General features: G+C 40.3%; 1 protein-coding gene across 2 annotated transcripts; it reads left to right on the plus strand.

Annotated features, from left to right (window-relative positions):
* The first annotated feature begins 1,207 nt into the window (after positions 1-1,207).
* LOC119908794 (fasciculation and elongation protein zeta-2-like) lies at positions 1,208-17,117 on the plus strand. Of its 2 annotated transcripts, XM_038726660.1 has the most exons (10): positions 1,208-1,588; positions 6,143-6,251; positions 6,520-6,636; positions 9,256-9,397; positions 10,270-10,397; positions 11,694-11,843; positions 12,110-12,190; positions 12,767-12,842; positions 12,987-13,052; positions 14,091-17,117. In XM_038726660.1, exons 1-10 carry the CDS (start codon positions 1,293-1,295, stop codon positions 14,105-14,107), a joined length of 1,182 nt encoding a protein of 393 aa, XP_038582588.1. In that variant the 5' UTR covers positions 1,208-1,292; the 3' UTR covers positions 14,108-17,117. The 2 variants fall into 2 exon arrangements, with proteins under 2 accessions (XP_038582588.1, XP_038582589.1); XM_038726661.1 differs by lacking the exon at positions 12,110-12,190 and having other exon boundaries at positions 1,211-1,588.
* The last annotated feature ends 7,875 nt before the right edge of the window (positions 17,118-24,992 follow it).

Raw genomic sequence — 24,992 nt, forward strand, 5'->3', positions numbered from 1 at the left:
AGATACCCAGAAAACTCATCTCTGCCACCCTTAAACACAAAAAGGGGATCCAGGTTGGCCCTAAATCACTGCTTTTGGCAAAGCAAGGTCTGTAGTGGAGGACACTGGGTTGAAATTGTACTTTGTATTCAGACATTTATTTCTTGAAAGCGATGTCTGGAGCCAGACCATCTGGTAAGAGGGCAACTTCAATGCCATTAGGAATAATAAAAACAGTTGCCAATAAAGTGACGTTATTTTGAGTAAGCTTTGTTGTTGTCTGTACATTTTTGTACAAAACCTGACATTTACTTTAGGGAGTAGGTGCACAAGGCATGGGTGCTTGTAAAATGTGTTAGAATATCTACTTTGTAAACCCAAGGTGTTCAATATTAAAAATCAACCAAAACAATTATGAAGTAAATAATCCTGTGAATTGATATGGACAAAATATATAATAAAACCTTAAAAATGTGAAATAATCCAACACTTTTTTTAACCTGGTTGTTGCTTTGCAGACAGCATAACTAGCTCTGCCTTGTTTGTCTTGACTGACCAATAATGGCTTTGAGATAAAGAGTGGTTTTATGAAATAAAAAAGGCACATTGGGTGGAAATTGTTATCAAATTAAAAGAAGAATTTGGAAAAATTACCTTTTGAAATAAAAGTTACTGGACTGAAATAAAAATGATCTGCAATAAAGTCTGTTATTGCGGAAAAACTACATAATGAAAGAACATTTCATAATAATGACATTAGGTTTTTAAGTTGTACTATTTTGTTATAATAAATATTAGACTTTTTTATTTCATAATGTTGTATTTATTCTGCAGTCAAGATCTGCACTTCACTCAGATCCAACCATTATAGTAAATGGTGAAGAAACATTTAATCAGTTTATCTGAAGCATTTAAAGGCCTTTTTTACTGACCTCTATGCTGTTATGGATTTAGGAACCTCCTGAGAAGTAGGAAAGCATTTTGCCTTTACAGCAGAAGAGACGCAAGATGTGTGGGCTGTTTTCCTATAGGCTGCTGGCTTTATGAATTTATAGTTAGCGTGCAGGTCTCTTCTGACTGATAAGGCTAACATACACAGCACAACATAGCCATTATGGAAACCCAGCTGACATGTGTTTGTTTTGCTGTATCTGAAAGGGGAGGGGCGTCCACACTGACGTCATACTGCTCCCCCCCCCCCCCCCCCCCCCCCCCCCCCCCTGTCTCACAATCTCGCTCAGTGTCTACAAGCCAAGAACCAGAGTACCATCGAGGGGGTCTAACTGGCTGTCATCCGAGCTCCCACGGTAGTCATGGCGGCGCCGTTAGCACACTTCGATGAGGACTGGCAGGAATTTAACGAATTCAAGCCGTCCTCGGCGTCGGCCGACCAGCTGAACTCAAATGTGGAGTCGACGTCGGGCCTAGACGATTTCTCAGACCTGGACAACAGTTTCTCAGGGGAGATCTGCAGCTTCAAGTCGATGGAGGACCTCGTTCATGACTTCGACGAGAAGCTGACAGTGTGTTTCCGAAACTACAACACCACGACGGAAAACATCGCCCCCATTAAACCCATCACAGAGGAAACTTACTTGAAAGACGACGAGTGAGTGTGCATTTTGTGCGGGCTTTTGTTTTTTACGCTAACTTTTAATCTCTTTGCTAGCTAGCCACGTTAGCCTCACCAGGCTAACCTAACGTTGAGGTAACCCAGTGAAGGATATTAGCTTAGCTGCAATCAGTGTCCAAAGTTTATTCAGCTAGTGCATGTTTGTGAAACGAAATTGCCTGTCTTGTCGTAATATAACAATTCAGAAGCGGAGAAGCAGAAACACGTTACAGTCTTACAAATGACAAATTCAATACATTTTTTGACTGTTTGGTCCAGAAGGGATGAAGCAAGAGTTTGAATTCTCCTACATTAGTAATGTTGGGCGCACGTGTGTGTGTGTGTGTATGTGAGAGAGAGGAGGGATCATGCCACGTTACCAATACTTGATTGCATGCTAGATTGGTTGATTTTAGCTATTAAGCCACTGATCCATAAAGTGGATATTGAGAGCAAGTGATTGGCTGTTGACCCCTGCACACTTGCCCTTTATCCTGTATTTAAATTACCTTTGGACTTGACCTTTAGGAGCCCTGTTGTCCCCTCTTACTGCAAACAGACACAATATGTCATGTTTCATACATGTAATCGTTACTTTCTGAAAGGTTACACTGTCAGATGCAGCTCTTGTTATCACAGCCGGAGGTCCTCAGCAGTTGTTGTATCTTATATACACTCAAATGTTACAACAACACATTCACATGACACCATGCTCTTACTTCCCAGCAGCTATTCGCATCAATCCCACACCAAGCATAGACATCACTGCAACTACAGAGCTGCGAAGGCTGCATTAATCACCCTCCTCTCACCTTCTTCCTCTTCTTCTGATCACATATTGTGTGTGTGCGCTTCCCCTGCTTTACCAAAAGGGAACTTAGTCATGTATGCACCACACACAAGTATTTCTTCACTTGAGATTTGGACATGACTGAATTAGGACTTAGGTGTGGGAGTCCCATCACTGTAGACAGCTTTGTCCTATGTTATCACAGGATTGTGTAATTGGTTGTCAATATAGACCTATGCTGACGTTGACGATGAAAATGTTCTTTAAAAGCAGTAGTTTAGGGCTGCAGCTGCTGATCAGCATTATGTTGATGAGCAGAAAATGAATCAGCAACTATTTAGATAATTGATTCATCATGTTAGTTAATTTAGCAAACTGCCAAACATTTTCTAATTTCAACTTATTAAATGTGAGGATTTTCTGCTTTTCTACATTTATATAGCTTGTTTCTTGCTTTATATCATTGTAAATTGAAAATCTTTGCGCTTTGCACTGTTGGTTGGACAATATAAGACATTTGAGGAGGTCATCTTGGAAGGTCCATTTTTTCCCCTACTATTCATTGACCAAATGATTAATAGATTCAATTAGACTTGACAGTTTTCAGCAGATCAGGCAGCTATTTTCTCAACTGATGGATTAAATGTCAGCTGGTCTCTAAAATGTCAAAGAAAAATGGGAAAAATGGAAAAGACAATTTCCTAATGTCCAAGATGATTATTGCTTGCTCAACCAACACTCCAAAACCAAAAGAAGTTTATCTGACAAACAGCACATTTTGACACAAGGAACTAGTGCAGGTTTGGTATTTTTGCTTGAAAACTGATTTGAACAATTAACCCTTTTATCAAAATTGTTTCAGCTGTATGGTGGTAACATTGAAGCTAATATTAGATAAATATCTAGCAGGTTACATCACAGATATTAGCCACTTGGACATGAGAACTGAGGACTTGGGAATGGACTAGAACAAGTCCTTGGACATTGGGTTTTTACCTTGACATTTTGTAACCTATTTGCAACTTTGCCACAGACATACACACTGACAATTATAAATACAGCGGGGAGAGCTTGTCACAGCAAAGAGTAGCAACATCTAATGCAGCTAATGGTTCACTAAATGTTTAGGGGAATGTAGACAGGCATCTCAGACAGGGAGAAGATCATCTATGGTTGCTGTAGGTAAAGAAACAGTGGAAAGAGGAAATAGAATAATTGGACAGCAGCCCCGTGAAGCCCAAAGAGCAGTGCCAGGCTCAGTGAGAGTCTTTTCTGGATGACTGCACTTTGCAAGACGTGCCTAGGCGCTTAACAAGTTCTCCAGCAAGACCAGGGCTCAGACGAACAACGGGGGTGACAGGGACGAAATGTGTGTGTGTGTGTGTGTGTGTGTGTGTGTGTGTGTGTGTGTGTGTGAGGGGGGGGGGGGGGCTGAAAAAGCAAAATGTGTTTGTGTTAAAGCCAAGTTGTGCATGTGGAATTATGTGTGCCCACTGTGTGCAAGATCAAACAACATCCGCATAAATATATTCAAGCAAGAGATTCAGACAAATTGGCACGGTGTTGAAGTAGAAACAAGAAAACTGGTCCCCTGAAATCTTGACTGGCCTTGGGTCTGAATGTAAATGCTGTCAGCGGAACTGAAGCTAATTGTGTATTTTGGCACATGTTTGAGACAGTGTCTTTGCTTGAGGCAGAGGGAAAAAAAAACAATTCCTGACAGCCTTCGCCCTATTTAGAAAAAACCCTCACAACCCCCCACCCCAAGCTGTGCATGAGCACTTCAGGGGGAAACATGCAAGTTACATAAACACATCCCTGCATGTGTGTGTGGGTGTGAGAGAGGGTATGACGATGCAGAGCCACTCTGACACATGGGTTCACAGCATCAACCCTCGCTCTGCTCGCAGGGCCGGGAACATAGTGACTTGCGTGTGCACTTTGAGTTTTTATTTTCTGCACAGATTTGATTTTCGGTGTTTGAAAATGTGCGTAATGCCAACAATAGTGAGCTGTGAAACAGGAGGTTAGAGCGCCTCATAGGCTTGGGCAGTATCAGGGTATTTAGAAATCCTGGCAGTATGACTTTCAATACCGTCAAAATACAGGCGTTCCTTTCTATGAAAATGATACGGAGATGCTGTATTGAGCTGATGTATTGTACAGTAGTGTACACCCTCAATGTAGGCAGGCGAGTAGGGTTAGGTGTCGTGAACCAGTTTTTAACAACCATGCATTCGTTAAGACACGTGCATTTTGATTCTGCTTATCGGTTCCTAACTTTTTGCATCAACGCTGAAAAAGTGCTGAAAAGATAACAACAAAGCAAAGTGCAACACCTGCAGTAAGGATATTTTGTGCAAGGGAGGAAGCACGTCGAGTATGACGAAGCACTTCAACATGGCGTGAGTCATTAATCGAATTAACGATTATTTGACGACCATTATGTTAAAAAGCAACTATTTGGATAATCGGTTTGAGTTATTTTTCTGTTTTTTGTATTTGATTCCAGCTTCTTAAATGTTTAATATTTTCAGGTTTCTTTGCTCCTATATGAGCATAAACTGAATATCTTTGGGTTGTGGACAAAACAAGACATTTGAGGACGTCATTTTGGGCTATGGGGCCCTTTTCACCTTTCCTGCCATTTTATAGACCAAATAACTAATCGATTAATTAAGAAAATAATCGACAGATTACTCAACAATGAAATTAACTGTTAGTTGCAGCCCTACTCACACCGCCCACTAAAAGGAGCTAAGAGCTAGCAGGACTAGTAAACAAAAAAAATTTGGGTTTAGCCCTGATAAAGTTGAGTCAGCCAACACGGATGAAGCTGTGTGCACATCATCTCTGTGTCGGTGTCTGCCGCGGCAACAATTGCAGCAAGAATCTGTGGAAGAAGGCGCTTTTCCCCGATACGTTCATTATTCTATGGGCCATAAGTATTTAAACCCAGCTAGACATGTCTAATTAAGTTACATGCTATAAGTGCTACAATGACTTCAATTCACCAGCATACTTGACAACCTTTCACGGGAGACTACCTTTTTTTTTTATTATTTCCCGCTGCCGGTTTCCTCACGTATTTCCTGTATTTCTTCTGATTTATGACAAATGTTCAAATGTTTCTGGCGATGTGCGGTGCATATAAGCCATAAAACTGTCTCTCTCTGCTGTTTTCCAAAACGTGATGCGGGAGATTTTATTTCAAATTTGGTGTACACATACATGCACACCTTTTGCAATGACCCTTCAAATCTGGCAACCAGTAAGTTTTAAAAAAAGAATAAGATGGCAGCTTTCACAGTTGAACAGTAATCTTGTTTGTTTAACAGACTCCACGCCACCATCTGCTCGGCTGTGACGTGCTCTCTGCCAACTTGCATGCAGCAGAGAATTGTAAACATACATCACTCTGCTGATATTATCAGTAAACTTAGAAAATAATCTGATGATCTAAACATATGGTACTTAAATTGGTATAAATGACACGTGATTGAGGAGTTGTTGAATTCGTCAGTGTTTTCAGGCGGCTGCTGTGAGATGCAAGAACACAGTGAGGTGGTGAGGGGGTGGTCCCACTGCAGGACCCGCTGTAACGCTGCCAAGTAATGCAGTGTCACTGTAAAAAGAGAAGGAAACAGGGTTTGTCTTATCTCCTGTGAGTGCGAAACGCTTCACTTATCGTTTGTCCTTTCGCTCATTATATTATTCTTCAATCCCAATTATGTCATGAACTCCTCTTTGCTTTCCTCCAGGGTGTGGAATGCTCTGACAGATAATTATGGCAACGTGATGGCTGTGGACTGGAAGACATCGCACACTCGCTCCCTACACCTGCCCACCCTCAACCTCACTGAGCTCGAGGTACCACAGACACACACACACACACACACACACACGAGTCCTCTTGTCTGATGTTTCAGACACACAGTGTGCGCTCTGCAGCCTGTGCGTTCATAATTCTGCACTGTTTTTGAAAGGTCACCTTGCAGGAGAAGAGACACAAATGTAAGCAGTTTGCTCCACAGCCTTCAATCTGCTTAACCACCTGTTTGCTGTCTCATCCAAGTTGTCTCTGTCTCTTTCTTTCTCTCCTTCTCAAAATCTCTCCCCTCCCTCCCCCGATGGACAGAAGTTGGATAACCAGTCTCTGGATCTGTCGGACGACGAGGAGCTGAGGGAGCAGATGGATATGCACTCGATCATCGTGTCCTGCATCAACGATGAGCCGCTCTTCACAGCTGAGCAGGTAACTCTTCATGCTCACAGCGGTTTGTGGTGCATTCACGTGGGTTGTTTTGGAACCCATCATTTGGAAAACTAAAAAGGACGGAGTCTCTGTCTGTACGTGTGTCGATTTTCTCAACAACCATTCATCCCATCAGAGCCCGAGAACCCCCCAAGTTCTAGATGCAGCATTTCCAGCCCCACAGTCTCAGTCTGTGACAAGATTATACCCAGAGCCATGTAAACTCTGAACAGCACTGGTTAGACCTAACAAGATGTCAATTTGAGTTTTAATCTCAACGTTCTGATTAGTGTTGTTAAAAATATTGATTTTTTTGATACATATCGATTGTGAATATTTCAAACGGTTTTAGTACTCATTTTCCACAGTATCGATCCTGAAAATGCGCTTCTCTTCTCCGCGACAGCGAGCTGATACACACACCGCAGCTGTGCCCACACAGCCCCGCCTCCTGTCATCTGTCGCTTTCTTCTTGTCTCATTCGCTCCGTTTTAAATAGGCGTTTTTTCCCCCCTGCCAGTTTCGATAAGTCCTGCCCTACGTCATCATACTTCCCAGCTTTGAAAAACGTGTTTCCCTGAAAAATAAAAGCGCAAACAGCTTTAGGAAAGCCTTCTTCTTTTTTTGTTTGTTATGTTGCAGTATGTCTCAGAGTATTGAACTTATCTTTCTCAGCCAGTGCTTTTTCCTTATCAACTGCAGCTTCCTCGGAGTCGGACTCATTTGACTCTGCAGGACTTTCCTCCTTATCCATCTCTGCCAGAGCCTTATCCTGCAACCACAGAAGAATAAATCTTTTGTAATCTAACGTTACTCCACGATTTCATAGATCATGTTAAGTATATTTTATAAGAAAGCACACCACGTCAAACTTGTCCTGTGATTGGCTAGTACTCTTCACTTGTGATTGGATGCTGGCAGAGGATACAAGCAAGCCCATATGAAAGTGACGGCACAGAGTGGTGCTAACAAAAGAGCAAAGCACCTGCAGGACCGACACGCCGCCCTCTATAAAGAACAGGGAGAGGTTGGAGACATCTCTCCTGTCAACAACACTAAAATATTAAACAAGAAGGGCAGTAAACTGTTGTTAAGATAGTTGTCCTGTTGTTTGCCCAACAGACATTTATAATTCTCAAAATTAAACTAATCCCCCTCAGAGCTATCGGACCTGAGGAATCTCATACAGCAGAGTTTCAGTTGACAGGAAATAGGAAAGTAAATTAACTCGTGCTGTTCTGCTTAACACACAGTATTATTAACTTAACTTACTAAGATAAGTTGATAAGATAATTCAGTAATTTAATCAATGTCGTTTTAATTTTCCCCAGTGGTATTGAATATAGATAGCAGTAAATATTTTATTAATTCACTGTTAGGTCTGGATGAAAAACTTAAATTACTTAGATACCTTTAGATTTTAATGCAAATGCTGATAAAATTAAGTTGGCCTATAATCAAATCTTTTAATTGTGTAATGCTTTGACATTTTTAATAGAGAAAACATTTTCACATTTAGCTTTTTTTTCATGTGTGCAGTATGTCTTTGGTTTGCATTAAGTCAATATAATGTTATTTAAAAAAGCAGCAATACCAATAATGGTTATTAATTTAGGTGTGGCTCATGTCTAAAACTGGTGGTATATTGTAAAATAACTGTGTTGTTAATAAAGTTTAAGCAAGAGGGAAAAACTGGTGGTTAATGCAGCACAGTGCTCGGTGTTTTTCACAGAATTTTGGGCTGTTTGAGGGCTGAAAGTTCAATTGTTGAATTCAAATGTTTGCACTGCAAATTCCAGGTTTTACTGGAAGCTGCTTTGTTTCCTGTTTTGGGGGCCTTTCCTTTGTGCAACATATTTACATAATATGCAGATTCCTGGTTCATGTAAAAACAACAAATCTAGCCTAATCTTAGGCAAATAAAAGCCCATCCTGTTCACTGATGTTTTCTGTTTAGCACGACATTATATTGAGAGCATGTTCAGTTCCTTTTTGTTTGCTTCATGCATACACACACATACACACAAATGTAACGTTCTGGTCGGGATATTTCTTCCTCAGAGGCTGTTATAAATCTTGTGATGATCTAAAATAGTTTTCAGAGAGGCAAACTACAGACCTAACAGACCTGGAACAACTGACAAATGACTTTGTTTGCTGGTCATATTCCAGTTGAGATTACAGCTTACTATGTTGAATCTCTAAACCTCTAATAAAATAGCAACTCACAACAGACTCTTGTGCTGCAGTGCCACAGATACATTTGGTTTGACCCTGATATTGCTTATGTGGCTTTCGCATACGTCAGCTGTGGCGAGACATACAGATCAGACTGGAAACAACCTTAATCTTGTGTCACAGCAGCTGGAGTGATCTGCCTGACTGCCCTGTTGTTTGTTAAACCTGAAGGCCTTTGATCTTTACATTAATGTGGAACTCTGGCAAGGGGGCTAGTAGCTTAGCAGGCACCAAAGGTAATATATTAAACCGGGAATCATTGTTTTAAACTGCAAAACCAGCTGGGAAATGACAAACCTTCCTCCTCTATAGCCACAAAAATAGCACAGAAAATTGTGAGCATGTTGTGATTTGTCTATTTTTTTTATTTATTTTTTTTAGGTGATAGAGGAGATAGAGGAGATGATGCAGGAGTCTCCCGACCCAGAGGATGACCAGAGTCCCTCACAGTCCGACCTGTCCATGCTGTCTCAGGACCTCCATGCCCTGAAACGCTCCGGCTCGAACACTAGCTACGAGGATCGTGAGTACCGCTTTGGTTGGGGTACATTTACAAGAAGAGAATGGATAACGGATAAAGCTTTGAATGTCACTGTGCTCACCCCTCCCCTTGTGAGACAGCGGTGCTTTTTCACTCTCTACTGCCATTTGACAGTTCTCTCCATCCCTTAATGAAGTGTAATAGGTCGCACAGTCTGGCACATGAATAAACGGCTACTCACACACACGTGCGCGCATTCTTATGTAATGTGTAACAAATGTAAAAAGACAGCAATTACGTTATACATGTTATATAATAACAGCATAGATTTGGTTTGAACACAATTTCTAATGCCAGACTGGTATTGAGCTTTGCCGTAAGGCTATAGATTTAGTTTCAGATATCTGCATATATTAACTGTAGTGTGTTTAACATTTTAGACAGCGCGTAATGAGTGTCTCAAAGTGTGTGCACAATAATAATAATAATAATAATGATACTTATTTTTTGTATAGCTCTTTAAAGAGGACTCAAAGGCAGTTTACAGTCCATCACAGAAACATTAAGAGCAATTTCGGTACAAAAACAACCACAACAATGACAAAACAAAATGGGGGGGAAAAAAATGGGTACTGGCATCTTAAATTTACATCATCTTTGCTCTTTGCCTTACCTTAGGATGCACTTTAATGTGATGTCTTTACCTATTCTAATCTTATTTACCTTGAATGTGTACTTGCTTGTATGTTACCAAACAAGATTGCCGTGAATGGACAATAAATTTCTGTCACTTTTAAAAGAAGATTTTCACATGTGCAACTCTACCGTGCTTCCACACAAACCCGTACGCACAACACATAAATATACTCTACGTCACTTTACTTCTTTCTAATATATCTACACCCCATCCTCAGGGCTGCGTCAGCTGTCTGTATCTGAGCTGACCGAGAGTCTGGAGGAAGTGGAGACAGCCATTCGCCGTTACAGCGAGGAGCTGATCCAAGCTCTGGCCCTGCGAGACGAACTGGACTATGAAAAGGAGGTACTTTCTTATTTGTGTTGTTTTGTTATGTTTTTTCTTTCCCTCAGTATATACTGCATCTGTGCCTGCCGAGTTTGTGAAAAGTTAAGAACCAGTCCAAAAATGACCAAGTTAAGTTCCATCCAGCTGACTTTGAACATGAAAACAGAGTCATAACTGTCACCATTGACTTGGCTTCATCCACACTACTCTGGTTTTTTTAAACAGTTTTATAACGAATACGATCTTCTCCGTCCACAGCAGCGTTTTAGCTGCGTATCAGAGTTGATCTCTGTCCATATTAAAACGACTGAAAACGTACGTATCTGCCGTTGAAAATTTTTCCGGCGAGTATTGCATCATCTGATCAGCTTTTCTGATCGGCTGTTTTAGAGACCACCGATCAAACTAGTTAAATCCATTATCGGCCAATTTCAATCGGTGACCAATCGATTGAATCATCCTTATGCCTTGTGCAGACTACACGACTTTCAGCATCGGCCGATCGCCCTGCTGTTCACACTACACAACTTGCCATCTTGTGACGGGAGTCTTGAAGCCGTTCACACTGCGTGACTGATCGGTGAAAGGGGGTCGCACACTGCGCGAGCTGACAGCAACTCTGACACCCGACGCTGGTCTCCAAACCACATTTTGTCAAGAAAACACACATGAAACGGGAAATAACGCGAACCTACACACGAAACAGCTGTTGTTTGTTATTATAGAGATACCAATTATAAAGACAGAATATGGGTGACAGAATGGATTAACACACGCAGGTAGCACGGATTGTCTGAGCTACAGAGAGCTGGAGGTGAGTAAAATGTGTTTTGCAGTTGAAAAAGTAGCTGCCTGCTCTCATTGGCTGGATGTGGACATCGATTCGGCCAACTCTTCCAGATATTTGGCATGCTAGATATCTGGCAAATGTCGGTGATGTGTCAGAAATGTGTCGGGGAGCCATTTTGATGCGTCCTTGTGTAGTTCACACATAAGAACTGGCAACCGCCGATCGACCACTGATGTACCCCCAATCACAGGCTTTAGTTGTGAGCAAACAGACTGCAGCGGTCACAGTGTTCTGTAGGCCTGAGAGAGAGAGAGAGAGAGTGTGTGTGTGTGCGCAGTGAATCGCTTGCAGCTTTATTTTCACAATGTAATTTGCTTCAATGTCATGACTCTGTCTCTGTCTATTTTTAACAGTAGATAAAAATAGATTTCTCTTAGAGAATTGCATTTATAATATAAATAAAGCAATACAAAAAAAGTAAATTGCAGTTTGATCCTAAAAGTTTTGTATAAATAATCAAACAGGTGAAGAACAGCTTCATCTCGCTGTTGATCGAGGTGCAGAACAGACAGAAGGAGCACCGAGAGCTGCTGCGGAAGAAGAAGAAAATCAGAAGTACAACTACAACCGGGCCCAATGGCCAGAGGACAGCCAGCACACACATACCGGGCACGGTGAGTCATGTGGTGACACGGTGTGGGAGGCATAAACAACAACAAACACACACACGCCCTGTAAGCATGTTTCTAATGACTGTCAGTGAGGTAGACATGCACTTTATAAGCGGAAATGCATGACAAGATGGTTTGATGGGGGAGCTGCTTTTATACTAGCACCAAGGGTTTGTGCCAAACCTTTTTTCCTTCCTTCCCTTTAATATAGAAACTTCTGTATCTGTCTTTACTCTGCTCTTTTTCCTCCTTCCTCTCACTCCTTTTAGCTCCTCACTCTGGAGGGACTCTCCAATGTCATTCAAAATGGCCTCCGTCAAACCTTTGGCAACACAGAAGGGGACAAACAGGTGCCCCTGCTCTTTCTTTCAACTCGCATCTTTTTTTTTTTACTTTTTTTTTTTTTTCTTTGCAGACATTTTTCTGTCCTCTTTTCTGTCTTCTTATTTATTTCATCTTTTTACCACGGGCATGTCCGTTTCCTCCTCAACAGCCACCACTGGTGTTTGGTCACTTATTTTTTCTCTTTGTGGTTGATTTGAATTGTCTCTTTTTCTTCAGATATGTCTTATCTTTTTTTTTCTTAACTTGATTTCTGTCCTTCACTTGTCATCTTATTTATTTTACTTGATCATATTTTGCAGCTTGTCTATTTAGTTTTAAGCCAAGATGATCATAAACATTTACATTTACTCTAGTAAGTCTGAAAGGTTGAAACCAGTTGCATACAAGTCTATGCTTGCTTATCCTATTTTCACATGTCGACATCATATTTAATCACAACGCTGAAGTTGATTTCATCTAATATCAAAGTAGGAGACTGTACAATGCAAAGAAATTTGGCAATAATTGCTTTTTAATATAATTATCCACCTGCATGTGTCAGTGTTTTCCCATTGTGTCTTACATGATCCTTTCTTTTTCAGTACCTGACCACGGTAATCCCTTATGAGAAGAAAGCGGGCTCCCCGCCTGTAGAAGACCTCCAGATCCTCACAAAGAGTGAGTGTATCAACACACACACACAAAGTGGACCATTAATGACACAATTAGATATGGTATTCTCTGCAGCTTGTAGCTTTTTTTGGGTTTGTAGCAGTTTTCTTTGTATTTTCACAATGCAATGTGCTGCTCTCTCCCTGCTAGTCCTCCACGCCATGAGGGATGACAGCGAGAAGGTCCCTGCCCTGCTAACAGACTACATTCTCAAAGGTAAACGCACAGCCTTTCCTCTGATCACTTTTATCTGCTTTCCCACACGTTTGATTTAAGTGAACGGCAACATTAGTCATATCAAGTTTATTGCAGTGATGTAAGAAGCCTGAAAGATGATTTTTCTAACCGCGTCCCAAAAGTGACTTATGTATTTAGTTTTTTTTTTTTTTTTTAATTTTAGTTTTCCTGCCAGGGTTTCAACAACTCTGCCTCTGATTGGTTAAGGTGAGGGAAAGGGTGGGATTGGGGTTAGCGTTAGCCAATCAGAGGAAGAGTAGGGGGCAGGACTTGCCGCAGAGCTGGTGTCTGTCATATGAGAGATGCTGAAACTCTGGGAGGAACAAAAATTAGTCAGTCACACTCCCCCCTGTTGCTTGAAAGAGGAAGTACAAAATTAATTTCTCCTCTTTTTAAGGGGAGCTGATAGTAGAAATACAGGATGCTGCAGAGAAAAGAAAACAGTAGCACTTATATTAAATAAAGGGAAGTGGGAAAGTGCTTTTCTTGCCAGCCTACACTGTTGACCTGTACCTTCCTTGTCTTTCGTCTGTGCTGCATTGCCCTTTGGGTAGCTCTGGTATGAGAACAGTGGAAACTGAGGTTCGTGAGGCACTGACACATTAACACAGAATCTTCACCTCCAGCCTTCTTCTTCTGAGCCCTGTCAAACGCCCCTCTCTCTTTCTCTTTCTCTTAGTACGCTCACGTAGTGTCACACTCTTCCCCCAAACAACAACAGCAGCTTCCCCCAGCTCGCTGTGCGCTGTAGTGCCCATTGTGCTGTGCAGTGCTTGTGGCTGCACTACACCTACCCTGAAACACATGCAACACGCTCCCCTTTTACTGCCAGCTTGTAGTAGCAGCTGTTCACGTGTCTGCTTCTCACCTGTTTTTTTTTTTCTCTCTCTCTTCTCTCACCCCACATTCTTCCCCGTGGTAGTTGCTCTTCCATCATTGACAGCTCTATCTTCATTGTGCCACGGCTGGGGATCAAAACAGCATTGGTAACCAGCTGATCTGCTCTTGTCTCCACAGTTCTTTGTCCCACGTAAAGCCAAAGGCGAGCCTCCTGTTTCCAGAACCATCCATTGGACTATCAGAAGAGGGTTCTGGTAATCCGGAAAAACCCGGATATCTCCAAATCTTCCTTCCTCTCTATTTTTCAACACATAGACTTCTCTCCTCGTGGCATTTTTTTTTGTTTACTCCACTAACTCTAGCTATAACTCCTCAGTCTGTATAGTTCTTCTCATTTGTAATGTTTTAATTTTTTAATGCCCGAATGCTAAAACCCTGTATATCCTGACTGCATGATAACTCGTCTATGGATGCCTGTAATCAGTATTAGTCCAAACACCTACCTTCCTGATTAGTGGCTCTTGAATGCAGAAGGGTGAGGTGTATTTTGATTCCACAGGCTTCATTGGCAGGTCCATGAGAGGGAGATGCAGTCCCATCTGTCTGTTTTTGTAAATCAAACGCATTTGCATCCTTGTAGTTCATGCCTGACAGAATAAACAAATCCTGGCGGAATCTCTGAATCTGATAGTGCCAGGCTGGTTGTGGTATTGAGCATAAATCCTGTTTTTCCTGTAGGGAAACCTTTGCTTTGATGGCATGTGTTGATTAGTTGCATATAATAATGCATTTGGGGTTGAAAACCCTTTAATTTTAAAATCCAAAGTCATAGGCCCACCGCTCTTTGCATGTTGCTTTTGGATTTATGCTCAATATTTGCCATTAGTTGAATGTTAAAATGAAATATTTTGTATACGAACAGAAATTGCAAGATTTTGGGAACTTTTTACTTTTTGAAAAAGGGAAGGGGGGAAAAAAAGTGTAATGACATGAGAAAGTAATAGCTGGATGAACAAAAGAATATATTTGGAGGTTTTTTTTGTGAGATTAGGGAATTGCCAGTTTTGTGACCACACTGCAACATCGTTTTGTAAATGCTGTCCATTGACCTCTGAACCTTCGAATAGTGACCGCCATCCCCAGCAACTTTATCACTTCCCCGGGAGTCATCATTGCCCGAGTCTGCAAATACCTTGCATAACTTCTTTGCACCAGTAGAAAATGACTGAACTGGTCTTATCGTTAGATAAATAGTGTCGTTAAGATTATGTTAGATTTGATAATTGTGTGGTTAAGCTTCTGTTATAAGATGTGGGTTTTCTCTATCCGTTCATCCTTCAACTGTCGCGTAATTTTTGTGGTAGCATTTTAGTCTGTCGGTGATCTGGTCATGTAGTAGTGGAATATGTGGTGGTGGATGTACTTAAGAGTCCGTCTTCACTAGATTAGCGTAGTGGAGCTTAAGCTAGTGGTGCCAAAAGCACGCCAACATGTAGGATTGTTGTCATGCTGTAAAATACACTTTGTGATCTAAGCCCTGCAGCAGCTTTGTCAAAGTTGAGAGAATCACCCTGATGATGTCATGGTCATCTCGGTTTGGGCTTGAGACTATACATTTAAGACAGAGAAAGCCTGTTCAGACTCGAGGCATGGCCCGGGCCCCGGTGGTTTTAGAGCTTACCCCGCACCAGAGGGCCCAAGTCAGAATATGTCAGAGTCTGCCTGCAATGCAATGCTAAATCACTGGAGCATCCCTTTAAAACCACACACCCCCAATCTAACACTACACGTTGTCGCCAAGTTGGTACACTTAACTTTCAGATCACCAGCGACCACAGGTGCACCACATTCTGTCGGATCAGGTCTAGTCTAGCTCTCAGGTACGCTCATCAGTGTTAGTAGTTTAAAATCTTGTCCTGAAAGGTACTGACATTCCTGAGTCTTTGTATGTTTCTGGTAACATTTTTATCAGCTAGACTTCAACTTGCTGCACTTTTATCTTTTTACAAATTTCTCTTAAACCCGGACGAGCCGGTGGAGGTAAAAATGGTAGCCTCTTGACTAAATCAGGGTAGCATTACAGATGTTGATAATGTCGTGACTTTTTTGAAAACACAATTTGATGTTTAAAGTCTGAGACGCCACTAATGGTAGTAGGAGTAGCTAGCAATGAAATGGTATGGGCGAAACCCTCTGTAGAGGCTGCAGTAGCATCCGCTCGGTGTAGCAGTCTAGTGACGATAATGTAGATGCAGTTGAGAAAAAGGAAATAACTTTTACTGGTTACATTGTTTAAGCATGTCTCTTATGCGTATGGCTAGAAGAAAACGAGCATTGGAGGAATAAAAGGGGTGTGATAAAGTTGGGGAAAATTGCACAAAAGGTTGCTTAAATTTGAGGGGTCTATTTATCCTTTCAAAAGCTTTTAGTGCTATATTTAACTATTTATATGTAACTGTTATTTTTACTGTTCCCAGCTGTGAAAACGTACACAACCTAGCATGTGCTACAGGCACTTTACTGCTGCAAACACATTTCTAATAATGAAAAATCTGTTTGTTTACTGACAGATTTATATCACACTAAAGGGACGAGTGCATGTTGCAATGGAAACCAGAAAACTCAAAGCAAATGAGTACTTAATTTAAAAAAATAAAAATAAAAAATTTAACTGTTAAAGATATCAAATGGGCCAACATCAGAAGTCTTGTGGCAGTGAAACACATGAGCCACCTTAAGAAAACATCCCTTAAATAATCAAAAATAGTCTTACAAAAGGTTAAATGAAAATGGTCACGACAGCAACCATGTAAACCTTATTTTGTTTAATAATGAAATGGCGGTTGCTGGAGGATCTCGTCTCAGTCCAGAGCCCCTCCTCTGGTCTCTTAGCAGACATATCAGTAGAGATTTATATTTATATATGTGCAACAAAACGAGCAACAGGAAAAGAGGCTGCCTTTGTAAATGCCTGACTTTTTTTTTTTTTTGTACATTAAACCAACTCCTTTTGTTTTTAATGCATTATAATTCCCAAGTTTGGGGTTTTATGTTTACGGTCTCACGTGGTACTGCAGTACAGTATATTAATTTATTATGTATATGTTTGTTTTGTAACCATATTATTTGACTGTAATGGTACAAGTGTTTTGTGCCCACATTGCATTGCAACTCATTTTAAATAAATTAATATGTGAAGATTTTTATGTGGTTTCGGCTCAGTGTGAGGGGGTGTGTATGTGTGTGCAGAAATTGTAAAACGCATCATTTTTTGTTGTTTCATTAAATCCATTCTGTGCCCGCAAACATTCATATCAAAAAAAAACATTGTCTATAGGTTTTATTATGGTTAGTTAATCTTTGTCTGAACCTATAAAGGAATCCTGCCAAAACAAAATCATCAAAGTTGTGCAACAGTGAAATTGATACTGCAGGTATTTGAATTAAATATTTACAGCGATTACAAACGTACAATATAAAACCAGTAGTAACCTCTCATGCATGAATTATTTAATATTATATAGATTTTTTTTTAAGATTCTTTTATTTACTCAAAATTGGGCTAAAATACAAATCCATTTACATATTTTGAAATTATTTGACTGTCCACGTATGTAGACAACATGCAACTGAGGAGTAAAATGCCGCACCTGACAATGTGGGATATGTTTATGTCATGCTATGCTATGTATTTAAGCTGAATAGTTGAAAATTAACAATAAAACACATTTTAGGAACAAACTGAGGAAAATCACTCATGGTGGTATTTATAACTATAGTTAGATGTATGCGGAAACCCAGTTGCATGTTTTTATCCTTATCTAACTTCATGTTGAATTGTCTGTTTTATCATATCAACATCCAACATGTAACAGATTAGATGGTTCTTGTTAAAATTGATTTCTTTACATTATGTGAGTACAATACTTATTATTTCTTAAAGGCCACAAAAGTCAAAAGTTACTATTTAATGCTGTAATATGCACTTTTGCATTGTTATATTTATGTGTATATAATTGTTAAATGTCTGTTTTATAAATAATATACAGTTCATCACATCCTTGGAAAAAGTAGAATAGATATACTAGCATGTTACAGAAATCAGACATAATGCAATCTGACTCCACTGTTGCATGATGTCTACATATGTGGACAGTTGGATTTTGGTGTACAAAAACTACATTTTACTAAAAATTTTAATTTATAAAACATAAACTAATATGTTACTGTAATATTTTTTGTTTTTTACCTTGATTGACCTCTTTGAAGAAGTTTTTCACAGAGAGTAACAACAGAGTATCCATGTTGCTATCAGTCAACTGATGCTGTCCTCAAATGACTTGGAAAACATAACAATGATATAGTAACCCAAATTGGAGTTAAAATAACTGTCCACAGATGTGGGCACCATGCATGAAAGGGTTAAAAGTTTATTTTCGTACCTCCTACAACAAAGTCTCACATACCTTACAAGAACATGGAAAAATTAAATGTGATAATGATTCTGATATATTTCCCTTTGCTAAAACTCAAATACATTAATATGTAAGTGTGTCTTGATAACTACTTGTGAATATTTGCAGAATTCCCCAGACTGTTTGGATGTTGAGGTTAAACTTCTGCAGTGAGGACGATGAGGCCTGAAGCAGGTGGTGTGAATCATTTACTCTATTTAATAAAGTAGCAACCAACCATTTCCACTCCCCATTTTCAATCCATCAGGTTTTTGTTGAAATCCTTGCTAACCAAATATTTCCCATCTTACCAAGTCTGACCAGACCAGATCTGCTCACTGTAATTTGTTAACCTCATCACTCAGCTTCTGGCAAAATGTCTCAAAATACATCGAGTACTGAGGGGGAAAAAGATAAACACAGAAGGGAAGGAAGTCTTTTTTGTGCATGGTCCTCTGCTGACTGACTTAATGGCACTTGCAAGCTGCATCCACCAGTTCAATTAGTGTTTCCTTGGATTCACCAGAATGCAAGTTCACAACAGGTTTTGCTCTTCCATTAACCAAAAAACCTCCAAAGACGTGAAGACTACAGATGTTTCCAGTCACAGAGAGCAGATTGAAAATAAACGTTACAAGGATGCATCTTACAAAATTACCAAATTAAAGTCCTCTCTTTAGACAGAATATAGATAGAAATGGATAACTACATCTTTGTTTTGTCTTTTTCTCAACACGTGCGTTGAGTCTGTAGTCACTGATGAGGAATTTCAATGTTAAGCATATCCTTTCACACTTCATCCTTCCCACTCAAAATGTATCTTGTCCAGTTGCGTTTAACAACTGTGACATTCCTGCTACACCTCTTCTCCACGTTGCCACAGTTATTCCACCGATCCTGTAATGAGTCATGTTTGGCTCCTCTGACCTCTTCACATCTCCTGACCAGCTACAGTGGTCGGGACTTTTTGATGTGAATGAGTGGCCTTGCTTTTCAAAAATGTTAAACATCCACGGCCAGTGGTCCTGCCAGATTGTTTTTTTAAATAAGGTCATCCACAGGTCACACGTTGGTGTCAGTGAACATCGTGTGCTCCTTCCTCACAGTGCTGAAACCTTTGACGGTGTCAACAAATTCCTCATCGTCCATAAACTGTAAGGGAGAAGAACAGGTTGTTAAATGGAGGATAAGTCACTTTGAAGTGTTTTGGCTTGTTAAATAGGTCCCTGCATCTGTGTTGATGTCTACTTTTTTCACCTATGTGTTGGTATATTGGTGCACAGCTTGAAAATGTGTTTCATGCCTGTGTTCGATGTTAGTAAGACATTCTTTTCTCGAAGACCTGAAGTGTCAGAAAACGCTATGCAATAACAGTCCACTTTGTGATGTGACTGTGACACCAGAGTGGACTGAACAGGTTCAGCATACGTTTTTGGGGTCTCTCACCATCCCACTGTCATGGCCTGAGATGTCTGGGTCCCACGCTTCGTCATCTCCTGTGAGGGACTTCCCGTCCATCACCTGGCTGACGCTGCGCCTCAGGGAGTTCACGCTGAGGATCCCCAGCTCACCCTGCGGTGGGACCTCATCGACGGGCTCACATTTAGCATCCAGCACCTCCTGGTAAGAGGGCAGACAGACAATTGTACTATACCCAAGTGCAACCAAATTTTTTGTATGTGCTGGTGAGGCATTGTGTGTGTGTGTGTGTGTGTGTGTGTGTGGGTGGGTGGAGGGGGGGGGTGTTTACCTCTATCTTCATGGTGAAGGCCTTGAGTGTCACACTGTTGGAGAATCCTGTTGTGTCAGGTACAGTGTCAAACTGAAAAGGAGAGTGGGTAAGACTTTGAGTGTGAAACTATTCACAATTAATTATTCCATCGTTTAGTTTATCTACCATTTATTAATTGTAATTTATGCCATTATATTTGTGCCTGGGACATTTTTTGCAAGTACACAAGTTAAATTTCGTTTGCTCAAATTAAATGATTCTTTGCATGATTATAATTTATATTAACAAAATATAATTACCGTGTTTACAAAAATCTTTTCTGTGCTCAAAATGTCCTATGGTGCGCTCAGGAATGAAGCACAAATGTAGCTCCATATAGATGATTTAATTATCCCACAATTCAAAATAAACCCTAACAAACCGGAACCAGATCCATAATCACGTACCAACTACAACCACTATGCATCACACATTTTCTACATCTTATTTAATATTAAATTTCATTTAGTGTTCCTTGAGATTGAAAATCTAGTTAATGACAAACTGGGCACAGTATATAACACATATTACATATCTTTTTTTAATTAAAAGATATATACAGTACTGTGCAAAAGTGTAACGCAGGAGTGGGGATAATGCTGTAAAGTAAGAATGCTTTCAAAAAATAGATATGTCAATAAATTATATTTACCAATTAACAAAATGCAAAGAGGAAAATCCAAATTAAATCAATATTTGGTGTGACCACTTTGCCTTCAATGCAGCACCAGTTCTTCTAGGTACACTTGCACAAAGTCAGGGATTTTGTAGGCCTATCGTCAGGTGTATGATTAAACAATTATACCAAACAGGTGCAAATGACCACCAATTCAATATGTAGGCTGAAACACAATCATTAACAAACAGAAACGGCTGTGTAAGAGGAATACAGCTGGGTGAGGAACAGCCAAACTCAGCTAACAAGGTGTGGTTGCATTTTTCCACACCTGCCTAAAACACATTGCACAGCATAATACAAATATTTATACTGCAACTAAATTATCCTCAAAAGAGAATTCTTTATCATTGCATACACAGAATAGGCCCTTTTCACATTCATGTTAGCAGGAAAGTCACAGCAGTAATTAATAACATTAATGATGGCTGCATTCCATTCCCAGTCGAAGCCCTACTGTTGTGTATTCTGGTTTACTTGTTATTAGTTAAAGGTGAAAAAGGCTTATTCTCCACATAATGAATAGTGATTATTAAATGAATGCCTTACCAAAACAGAGTTGCTATGTGGATAAACAGCCATGGGGCTCCTCTTCTGCATGGTCAGTGCCACCAGCGGGGGTCTCTCTCGGGTTAAGGGCGGTTTGTTCAGGACCTAATGCAGGGTCGTGGGAGGGAGAGACAGAACTTCATTGAAGTTTCTTTACAGGGAGAGGGCAGAGTTATTACATACAAGCTGAAAGTCCTGCTTTTTGCTACTGTCTTGGGGTTGAAAATTTCACCTTGTTGTAGGCTCCCAAAAGTGACGTCATGCTGCACTACAGTGCAACGTAATGTCACCTGAGTGGAATTTCAAAAGTCTTTTACCAATCACTGACACTGACCTGTGATGTTGGGATCATTCCTTTTTCTGGCTGTCACTCTTGATAAACTATATAACACAAGACGTCTGTCTCTCACCTTATGAAGCATGACACCTAACACGACGGCCAGCAGCAGCAGGGCGATGCCTGCCATCACTACAATGAACCACAGTTCCCGGACGACTGGCTGGCCTCCCTGACCTCCTTCTGCCCGCTCACCGCCCCCCTCTCCTCCTCCAGGAGGAGTGAAGCTCGGTGGATCTGGGGGCAATTTAAACACATGCTAGTTTTTTGTTCTATTACTGTCATTCTGTTGTCTTTAGCATGGTGGCACTGTTAGTATCTGACTGATCTGTATCTGCTACTGCATTTTTGACACCCTTCTCTTTATCTCCTTACAATTATCCAATTATTAACTGAAATTTGTCAGACCACATATGTAGACATATCTGTAAGGTAATTTGTGCATTGCCATTTACTTTTAAAAAATGGCTTAGATCTGAGCCTCATTTCCCCTTAGAACATGTAACCTGCTCCTCGAAATGTCTACTGGGTAAATGAGGAACTCTTTTTCTGTCAAAACCTCCCTTTCTCCCTATATTTATACAGACCTCTGTTGGGTTTACACTTGATAGGAGTATGTCACAAGACAACACTGAGAGGAAGAAAGACGATCACACATGTACTGTAGAAGAGATAACCTGTAACTGGAGACACGGTTGTTCACCGAGGTGACGTTAGTTTTAAGTTGGATATTCACCAGCCATTCACTCAGGATCCAGTGGGGTCTTCTTACTCAGTTTCACCCACTGTTAGCAGGAACAAGGCATATAGCTCACCTCGCTTTTAACCACAGGGATTTTTACTTAGGGACCATCAATAAATTACTGCTGGAATGACATAAAAAAGCAATGTTGTGAATTTTTTTTTTTTTAATAGATTCATGTCATGTGATCCAGGGACTCCAAACCTTTCCTGAATTGTAGTAATACAATGGATAAATGAGACACACCTCCTTTTATTATATTTTAGTGCTTGAAAAATCTGCATTTATTTGCAATAGCTTTCATGTCATGTGACCTAGGGACTCCAAACCAAATCCAAATTATATTACGACCCTGGACAAATAGTACACACTTTTAGTACAACTGCAGTTGTACTTCACATAGGCAGTTTAATGTAAGACTTTTTCCCCCCACAGCATTAAGCACATTTCAAAGGAAACCTTTATTTGGGCAAAGGACATTCCTAGTTTCCTTTATTTGCATTTCCATATTAGCCTATAATATTAATATAATATAATAGCAGATTTACAATAAAAATATTAATGGAAAATAGACAAAGTACTGAAATACAATAAAAGGAGGTGTGTCTCATTTGTCCAGTGTAGTGCTACAATTCGGCTTTGGTTTGGAGTCCCTGGGTCATATGACATGGAAGCTATTGGAAAGGTTTTTCCATAACTTTGCTTTTTTTTTTGTCATTCCAGCAGTAATTTTTTTATGGTCCCTAAGCAACACCCCTGTGGTTAAAAGTGAGCCCTCTGAGGTGAGTTAACACTGGGTGAAACTGAGTAAAATGACGCTACTGGATCCCGAGTGAATATCTGTCGGGTATCCAACTTAAAACTAACTTTATCCTGGTGTAGGACACATGACCTTGCCTGCAAATAGCGCCACACGCCTTAATCAGTCACATTTATCCATTATATTTCTCTGGGCTCCTTCTGTGGTGTATATTGGTAGATTATATATTGATGGACCCTGAAGGCAACATGGTGCTGTTCATTGTGTGTAATAATGCCACTATTCTGTGCTCCTTTCCGGCACGTTCCAGTACAAGCTCTAAAGCAGAAACCTATTTGTGTCCAAAATGTTTTTTTTGTAGTTTTAGAGAGAAGTGTGTCCACCCAGAGACTCACCAGTGCTGAGGTCCGTGGTTCGGCCTGTGGTGGGGGTGCTGGCAGCCCCTCGCTGTGTGATACATCGATCAGATGGGCAAAGACCTGCCGGGCGTTTAGGATCACACCTGTCGCCCCATCAATATTTTACATCAGAGGCTTTTACTTGCCGACTTGCCCTCTTCAACAGCACACAAATGAGCAGACGCTTAAGAAAGAAGGTTAGATCCCCCATGTCTTGTTCCCTGCCCCGAGGTTAATGTTTCCTAGAGAGCACGAGGAAGAAACAAAGTATTTAGTGTCAGAGTTGAAACAGCCTCGAACGAACTGCATGCTCCTCTAACGCTCCAAAACTCCCATCAACCTTTGCTTTTCTACGGCAGTGCCATGGTAACAGCCAGGTCAGGTTGCAGTTTACCAGAAGAGCCATGGCAGTAGCCATATCCCCACTCTGACCCTCGGGTGCACTGCCTGCCTCTTACACTGTAAATCCGAATAAGTTCAGAATACTCAAAATATTTGTGGAAACTGATTACCTCAAACTTTTTAAGTAGGCTAGTGGTAGTAATATTTTTGAGTAAACCTTAACTTAAATATAATACTTTTTTAAACTTTAATTTCTGCATTCTAAATTACATTGATTCACTGATGCTCATTAAAATTAAATTCCATTCTTTACTCAAAAAATGTAATTGTGCAGAACTTATACTCTGAGAGAAATCTACTCAAAGAAATTAATTGTGCTAGACTCAAATACTAATGGAAACTCGCTCAACAAAATTATTAGCCTACTAGTAAACTTAAAATTTACAAAATGCCCATTTTCAGATAGTAATCTTCAAAAATACAAATACAACTCCATTATTATAATTCAAGTTCTCTTTATTAGTATCATCTTCTCACAACATCTTCTATCCTTTCTACATTTGATACAAAATAAGGCACATCTTGCATAAAGCTGAATAGACTAAGAATTGACTGCTTGATCAGATAATTAACCAGCAACAATTTTGATAGTCAATTTGTTTTCAGTGTGGCCCTGCGATGGACTGGCGACCTGTCCAGGGTGTACCCCGCCTTTCGCCCGATGTCAGCTGGGATTGGCTCCAGCCCCCCGCGACCCTGTACACAGGATAAGCAGTTGAGGATGGATGGAGTTTGTTTTCATTCTTTTTTGCGATAATTTTGAACATTCTCTATTTCCAGATTCTTAATGAGATTTTTTGGTGTTAAGTGATAATAACTTGAATCTTGAGCTAAATAAAATTTCCTTTTTCTACTTTACTGTGCTTTGTGGAAAAAGCAACTGCATAATTTTATTCCATCAGCAGCAGTTTTACTTAAATATAAAAGGGTGTAGTTTTATGGAATCATAAGCAAAATAAAAGACAGCTTACAGAGTAAATCAGTGTATTC

This window comes from Micropterus salmoides, unplaced genomic scaffold (assembly GCF_014851395.1).
Source record: "Micropterus salmoides isolate LMB-PRFRI ecotype aquatic unplaced genomic scaffold, ASM1485139v1 Ms_hic_scaffold_18, whole genome shotgun sequence".
Lineage (NCBI taxonomy): Eukaryota > Metazoa > Chordata > Actinopteri > Centrarchiformes > Centrarchidae > Micropterus > Micropterus salmoides.